The sequence below is a fragment of the Castanea sativa genome, chromosome 8 (genome assembly GCF_040712315.1).
Source record: "Castanea sativa cultivar Marrone di Chiusa Pesio chromosome 8, ASM4071231v1".
Lineage (NCBI taxonomy): Eukaryota > Viridiplantae > Streptophyta > Magnoliopsida > Fagales > Fagaceae > Castanea > Castanea sativa.
Genome location: NC_134020.1, coordinates 16023679 through 16032214, shown reverse-complemented (window position 1 = coordinate 16032214; position 8536 = coordinate 16023679). Strand labels below are relative to the sequence as shown.

The 8536-nt window shown below is 35.5% G+C and overlaps 1 protein-coding gene across 1 annotated transcript; it reads left to right on the top strand.

Annotated features, from left to right (window-relative positions):
* Positions 1-6136: 6136 nt before the first annotated feature.
* On the top strand, positions 6137-7720 carry LOC142605924 (uncharacterized). The gene is made up of 2 exons (XM_075777350.1): positions 6137-6241; positions 7208-7720. The coding sequence occupies exons 1-2, from the start codon at positions 6137-6139 to the stop codon at positions 7718-7720; spliced, it is 618 nt and encodes a 205-aa protein (XP_075633465.1).
* The last annotated feature ends 816 nt before the right edge of the window (positions 7721-8536 follow it).

Here is an 8536-nt window from a genome sequence, read left to right as displayed (position 1 = left end):
GTCTAATTCCATTATTTTTCAATAGTTTTTATTTTTTTTTATTTTATATATATACAAGATAGAATTTCTACTCTAGTCTAATCTAAGTGTATATGTGTGTGAAGCTCATTTCTGGAGACTTGAACCTCGGCTCTTGCCCCCCACACCCCACACCCCACAAGCACTTATACTTATGGAGTGATCATCGTACCAAGCGTGTGCGGTGGTATTATTTTTCAATAGTTGAGACTAAAGAAATGTGAACCGTCTTCATTAGAAATATCAAGAGGTGCCAGTTGAGTTAGAAGACTCTTGGCCAATATCAATACAAATATATAAAAAGAGTCCGAAGTGTCACTCCTTTTTCTATACCTTTTCTTGTCAAGGATTATTTATTTCATCCTTTTTTTTTTCAGGAACCCCATTGGCCAAACAAATTATTCATCCATCGAGGAATTCATTCATTTGATTTTTTAGAGTTTATTTTTTATATATAAAAGTGTGTCTACATGTATATAAAATTTATTTCATCCATCGAGGAATGGTACAATTGCGTCATTTAAAATTTAAATGACGTAGCAAATGAAGAATTATAAAAAATCATATTATATCATATACTATATAATAAAAGTTGGGCTTAGAAGCAGTGGTTGTGCCAAGTAGTTTTACCAAATTGAAGAAATTTATTTTAGATTTAAAAAATATATATATGATTTTTCTTCTCCTATAATTTTTTAAGTTGATAAAAGTCTTAATTTAATTACAATTCTAGATATCAAAAAATTTCCCTCTTTTAACGTGTGTGTGTGTGTGTGTAGTTCATTTTTTATGAGATAGCCTTCTAACTATTCTAAAGGACCTAAACTACATTAAAAGAAACCCCTAAAAAAAATTAAACGTACAATATGAGAGGGAAGGCAAAAGTTTCAGTTTAAGTTAAACTTTATCAACTACAAAAATTGCAGTAATTATTTTAGATAGAAACAACACAACCTAATTATTCTTATCAACTTTCTCAAAAACTAAAAAATTATTCTTATCTTCTTTTTCTCTATTGTTTTATTAATTTTTTAGATAAATACAAAAGCTTAATTGTGGATATGATTTTTTGTTTTTGAGATAATGAAGTGACACTACTACTACATATATATAACACTACAACCACAAATATAATTTTATCAGGAAAAATATGTATTTACATAAATAGTGTTTTATATGTAATAGATTATTCTTTATTCTTATCTTCTCCTTCTATAATATATCCTCTTCTTCTATAATATATCTTCTTCTTCGTGGAATAAAACTCACACCAAATTGTGAATCCCAGAATCCCCAAGGAAACGTCTCTTCCTCTAGCTACACATGTATGTATTTTTTTTTTCTTTTCTTTTCCAATTTTCTTTTCACAAAGCTGCATTCTAATTCATGAGTAAGGAGCAATAATTTCAATGATAATAATAAATAGAGCCTTTAGGTAAATCTATAAATGTTATTTTCTATGAGTGTATGTCTTTGATACGTGTATACATATATATTGCGTTTTATATTGTTTATAGGACATTTTGCTTTCTATACTTTGTGTTGTCTTACTCTTATTATGAGCTAGAAGCCTAGAACTTGCATTCTATGAATTTGGAAGGACAAATTTTTAAACTCTTAAGAAAGGTAAATTCATATGTTGGCTTGCTTTCTACATCATGAGTTATTCTCTTTTGATAAATAATTCTCATACATACATACATACATACATATATATGTATATATGTCTCTCTCTCTCTCTCTCTCTCTCTCTCTCTCTCTATATATATATATATATATATAGACAAATACACACATGTTGTGGTGGTTACCTAATGATGTACAATATATTTTATTCAAACACAATACATATATATATATATATATATATATGTATTATGTATTAGGATAATTAATTTAGAATTTCAAGTTTCTCGCTACTTAATTAGTAGAGTATATCATAAATAAACCCCATTTTTTTACATTCAATTCTAATTAAAATAAATTTTCATTTTTAATAATCTATATTTAACATCAAAAAAAATATTTTTTTTAATTTATATATGATTTTTTTTATCAATGCATTTAATTTATATATGATTTTTTTATTAAGATGTGCATCACATGGGCATTATATTAGTAAAATATGAACTATAAAATGAACGAGATGGTCATTATTTGAAAGGATAAAATTTAGCTATAAAATTGATTGTAATTTAAGGCTATAAGTTTATTCACTATCTTTTATTGGAGAAGAATTTTAACAAATCCACTGTTGGATTACATCTTCTTCTTATATTCTTCATGCTTGCAAAATTTCTAGAAAATTAAACATTAATAACTATGCTATCAATAAATTATTTAAATTACAAGTTTTTGTAGTTTAAAATTATGCATAAAATATAATATTATAGATCATATAGTAAATAATATTCGATTGATACAAAATTTAACTTGTGTATTAAGAGCATAAAGAACATGCAATTCAACGGTTAGATTTTTAAAATATGTAATAATATTTATTTTTTGAATAAAGTAGTAACCTTAGGCTACAACCAATTTTGTAGCTAAATTTTATCATATTTAAAATGAAGAAAATCTTGTTTGAGTCCTGTAATAACAAGATGTAGCGGTAATATGTTTGAGTCTTTTTTTTTTTTTTTTGAAGGCATGTTTGAGTATTATTTGAAATGAACGAGATGGACATTATTTAAAATGAACTATAAAATATACAATATGTAGCGAGAAGCGGACCTATAAAAAATTGAGTCCTAGGATGAAGCTCTAAATTGTTTAAATGTGAAAATAAATTAACAATTAATATGGAACCAAATCTTAAAACTCAAGCAAAGTGTCACGCAAGGAAAAATGAACTTTTTTTCTAAGGTTTTTTTTTTTTAGATTCGCTTGATGGTTCAGTCAAGAGAAATCATTTGAGGCTAGAGGACTTGTTTTTTAATTACAATTGAGTAATAAAACATAAAAAAAAAAAACTCATAAAATCACTGTAAATAATATATATATATATATATATATATATATATATATATATATATATATATTATGATAATTCAATAAACTACAATGATGGAAGAGGTGAGATTCAACTATTGGTTCAACTAATAAAAGAGAGTATGTTATATCACCGAATTACAAGGCTGTTTATTGTGCAATGATATTCTTATAAGGTTTTTTGATAGTCAAAAATTCAACAAAGAATCTCAAAAATCTTAAATTTCAATTATTCTTCTTATTTCCTTTTACATTTCTAGTTACTATTTATCTACCATTAACTACCTATGAGGTTAGGAAGACCGAGCAAGTATATTGGGCTATGGGCCATGCTTGAGGACAAACAAAAGCCTGAGGATGATCAAAGGGATTGTTAAGTCTAGGTTAATGGGCCAATAATAAGGAAGAGAATGACGGGTCAGTTGTATTTCCCAAGGAGCCGAGCTATCTTGAGAGAGCTTTAGGGAAGGTGACCATTTTGGGAAGGATAAGCTTCAAGGAAGGTAGCAGAGCTAAGTCAACAATAAAAGAAGAAATATCTTGAAAGAAGGCTGTCACCACCACATTAAATGCACTGCACCAAATGAACTGACCGCATTTATGGAGAAATGACACTTGAACAGTGCCATCTCAACTCACAGCTACTCATAAAGCTTCCAGGAGGTCCTGATGGGACAAGCATCCAAGGGATTACCTGCGAAATCAACAGGTGGAAAGCTGTAATGGAGGGGTGAAGGACTATATAAGGAAAAGGCCACCGTAAAAAATGGGGCATGTAATTTGAGAAGGAAGAAAAAAGAAGAAGAACACACTGTATTTAGATAAACTTGAATAAATATAAGAACATCTCATCCTTAAACTTGACTGAGGAAAGTTATTTCTTTCAATTTGTGCTTTTAGTATTATTAACACAAATCCTGTTAGCTATGGCACATATTTAATTTTCTGATACGTTTTCTTGTAAAATCCATTCTCTAACAAATATATTGTTTTGGGGTTGTTGGGCTATCATCCACTGTTCTTGGTGGGTTGAGGTTCATACACTAGGCCCTTACAATTAGAGTCATCTGTGGGAAATAGGGAAGCACTTACAATTTTAACTATCCACGGTGGGATCAAGACCAAATAGAGAAGAATCTGTCGGGTCACAACAAGAGGATCATTTCATCAACCTTGAAAGGAGGAGAGACCATGAGGCCTACCACACTCCTATTGTACAAACAGATCATACTAGTAGGAGTCATTCTAGGATAGGGAGCCATGTCTTACATGATGAGGAAACTAGGAATCTTAGGTTGGAATTGATCATTTACGCAAGAAGTTACGTCGTAAGTATTGAGAAGCATCCCCCTCTAGCTCCGAAACTGACTCGGATGAAGATAGTAGCTACAGGCCAAGGTCCAAAATGCCCCTTAGCAAATCCTTCTCTCTCTCTTCACATATGGATAGGGAGGAGCGGTATCGTAGGAAGAAAGCTAAGAGTCTGATGCCTAGGAGCATGGGGAATGACATGATGAGCAAGGCGCTGCATCAAATTTTGAAATCACTGTTTACACAGAATTGATAGGGCTAAACTCCCTCATCGATTTACGCAACCGACCTTTATAATTTATAATGGGAGGATCGACCCCGTGGAGCATGTCAATCATTTCAACTAGAGGATGGTTGTGCATTCCAAGAATGAAGCTCTGATGTGCAAGGTTTTTTCCTCTAGTTTGGGACCTGTTGCAATAAGGTGGTTAGACAGATTGGATGAGGGTTCAATTAGATCTTTTGAAGAGCTAACTAGGACTTTGAGGGCCAGATTTGTTACATGCAGCAAGGTTCCTCGTCTTCTGGATATTTTGCTATCTATGGTGATGAAAGAGGGTGAGATCGTGAAAACTTATTCAGATCGGTATTGGGAAATGTTTAACGAGATAGACGAAGATTTTGAAGATGTGGCGATAAGGATATTTAAAGTTGACCTTCCCACCGAGCATGATTTGAGAAAGTCTCTTACGATAAAGCGTAGTGAAACATTTGTCAACTCATAGATTGAATTGATGAGCATAAATGGGTTGAGGAGCATCAGGAGCAAGGGAAAGGGAAGGAAAAAATTACTCCTCCTAACGGAAGAGATTCTCGGGCAGAGAGGTATAATCATAACCAACCCAAGAGAGATTTTGTTGGACACACTAGGCACCCTAGTGCTCAGATGGTCAATTTCGTGTTCAAGGAGCCAATTCATCAGATCCTTGAACAGATAAAGAGTGAGCCTTACTTCAAATGGCCAAACAAAATGGGAGGTGATCCTACCAAGCGTAACCAGAGTCTTTACTGTCAATATCACCAAGACCATGGGCACACCACTAAAGATTGTAGAACTCTCTGTGATTTCTTGGAATAATTGGTCAGAGCTAGGAAGTTGAGACAATTTGTGTATCAACCCTCCGGGTAAGGGACTCAGATCGGGTCAGTATATCAAAGGGAATCTATTTCGAGGCCACCCTTAGGTTTTTCTGATGAAGACAAGATTAGGACTTATCAACCACATGACGATGATTTAGTGGTAACCTTTCGAATAGGAGGGTACGATGTAAAGAGAATCCTGGTAGACCAAGGAAGCGGAGTTGAAATTATGTATCTCGACTTAATCTCAAACCCGAGGACTTATTTAGCTATGATTCCTCTTTAGTGGGATTTGATGGGAAGACAGTTATACTGAAGGGCCTGATCAGGTTGCATGTTCAGACTGGGGCCGAAGTGGTCGAAGTAAACTTTATAGTGGTGGATGCTTATTCACCTTACATTGCTATCTTGGCGAGACAGTGCCTGGTTGCCGCTATTAGACATCAGTCAAAGGAGGGAGCCTCGGCTACCCAAAAGGAAGTCTCATAGGAAATAGCTGAGGTAATTGAACCCCCAAATAATGGTGATGGGGGGGGTGATGTATGAAGAGCTTGAGAGGGTTATCATCGACGCTAATGCGTAGAGGTATTTTAAGGTCGAAGTTCAGTTGCCTCCCCAAGAGAAAGAGGAATTGTTAGTTTTCCTTAAAAAGAATGTTGATGTTTTTGCTTCGAGTGCGTATGAAGCCCTAAGGATAAACCTATATTTTACTTGCCATCATTTAAATGTTAACCCAATGGTCGTCCCTAAGAAGAAGCCACCTTGGTGCTCCTCAAAAGAGCACACCAAGGCCATTAAGGAAGAAGTAAGTAAGCTTAAACATGCTGGGGCCATCAAGGAGGTGTTTTATCGAAATGGCTGGCCAATACGGTTGTGGTGAAGAAGAAGTTAGGTAAATGAAGGGTGCGCCTGGATTTTACTAATCTGTACAAAGCTTTCCCCAAAGATCCTTTTCCAATTCCTCAAATTGATTAGTTTATTGATGCTACGGTTGGACATATTCAGATGAGCTTTCTAGATGTCTTTCAAGGGTATCATAAAATACCATTAGCTTTGGCCGATTAGGAGAAGACTATCTTCTTAACCCCTATAGGAAATTACCACTATCAGGTGATGCTTTTTGGTTTGAAGAATGCTGGATCTACCTATCTGAGGATGGTAACTAGAATGTTTGAGTCTTAACTCAAAAAGAACGTGGAAGCATATATTGATGACATGGTCGTGAAGAGCAAATTAGTGACCGAGCATTTGAGCAATCTAGGAAGTGTGTTTGAAGTACTAAGAAAACATAAACTGTGACTTAACGCATCGAAATGCTTTTTTGGTGTTAGTTCCGGAAAGTTCTTAAGATATATGATTACGCATCGAGGAATAGAGGTTAACCCTGATCAAATTAAGGCTATAAGTGACTTGTGGCCTTCTTGGAATCGAAGGAGGTTCAGAAACTGACTAGAATGAGTGCTACCTCCCTATCAGTAGATAGATGTAGACCATTTTTTCAACTCCTTCACAAATGGAAAGGATTCAAGTGGAATGAAGAGTGTAGCCTTGCCTTCGAAGAGCTGAAGAAATACCTGTCTCATCCTCCTATTCATTCTAGACCAAAAAAGGAGGAAGTCCTTTTGCTTACATTGTAGTTACATGTCATGAGATTTGTCTAGTTTAGGTAAGGATGGAGGCTGGGGTACAAAAACCGATTTATTATGTGACTAAATCTTTACAACAAGTAGAGGTTCGTTAGTTGCCATTGGAGAAAGCCATTTTGGTCATCATACATGCTATGAGGAAGCTCCTTCATTACTTTTAGGCGCATACGGTTGTGGTCCTCACCCAACTCCCTTCACAGTCGTTACTTTGGAGGTCTGATTACACAAGGAGAATTACCAAATTAGGAACAATCTTAGGAGCATTTGATATCAAGTATTTGCCCCGCATAGTTATTAAAGGGCAAGTGCTAGTAGACTTAGTGGCTGAATTCACAGAGTATCCTGAAGGGGCCATTGCCGAGAAGGGAGAATTAATGGGGGTGCTAGTCATAACAATTACTGTCCTTGGTCAACCAATGTGGAAGCTCTATGTAGATGGAGTAGCCAACCAAAAAGGGTTAGGCGTTGGGATAATTCTAATATGCCCAAAGAAGATCACTATTGAGAAATCTTTAAGGTTGGGTTTTTCAGCCACAAACAATGAGGCCGAGTATGAAGCTTTGTCGATCGGGGTAGCTGTGGTTAAGGAATTGGGAGGTAAAGCTGTGGAGATCGTTTCAGACTCAAGATTGGTCATCATACAAATTAATGGTGAACTAGAAGCCAGAGATTAGAGGATGCAAGGGTATCTTAATAAGGCTCAGAAATTGCCGTCTGGCTTTACATCTTTCTCTATACAACAAGTCCCAAGGAGCAAGGGTACTCATGCAGACTCTCTAGCAACTCTAGCTACTTCCTCGAAAAAAGGCCTTCCTCGGGGCATTCTCGTCAAGGATTTATTAATACCTCTTGATTGGGGATAGACTATGGTTAGAGGCACCAATTAAGAATTGGTCCAAGTTGGATGGACCCTTTGGTTTTATTTTTGAAGGATGGAGTGTTGCCCGATGACAAAAGAGAAGCAGAGAAAATACGAAGAAACGCTCCCCATGTTTGGTTGTCCGAGGAGCAAAAACTGTATAAGCGCTCTTTTTTTGGACCATATATACTTTGTGTACACCTTGAGGCAGTGGAACCATTATTGGAAGAATTACATGAAGGAATCTATGGTAGTCATATGGGAGGAAGGTCATTATCACATAGGGCCCTTACTCAGGGTTATTGGTGGCCGGGTATGTAGAAAGAAGCTCAAGATTATGTCAAGAAGTGTGCTTAGTGCTAGAGGTTTGCCTTGAGCATCCATCAACTTAGAGTCATGCTGAATCCTGCCTCTAGTCCATGGCCATTTGGATAGTGGGGTTTGGATCTCGTGGGGCCATTCCCAAGAGTAGTAGGAAATCAAAGATGGCTCCTTGCAGGGATAAATTACTTCACAAAATGGGTAGAAGCTGAGCCATTGTCTAACATCAGGGATGTTGATACGAAAAAGTTCATGTGGAAGAATATTGTTACCAGATTTGGGATCACCCATACACTTATCTCAGACAATG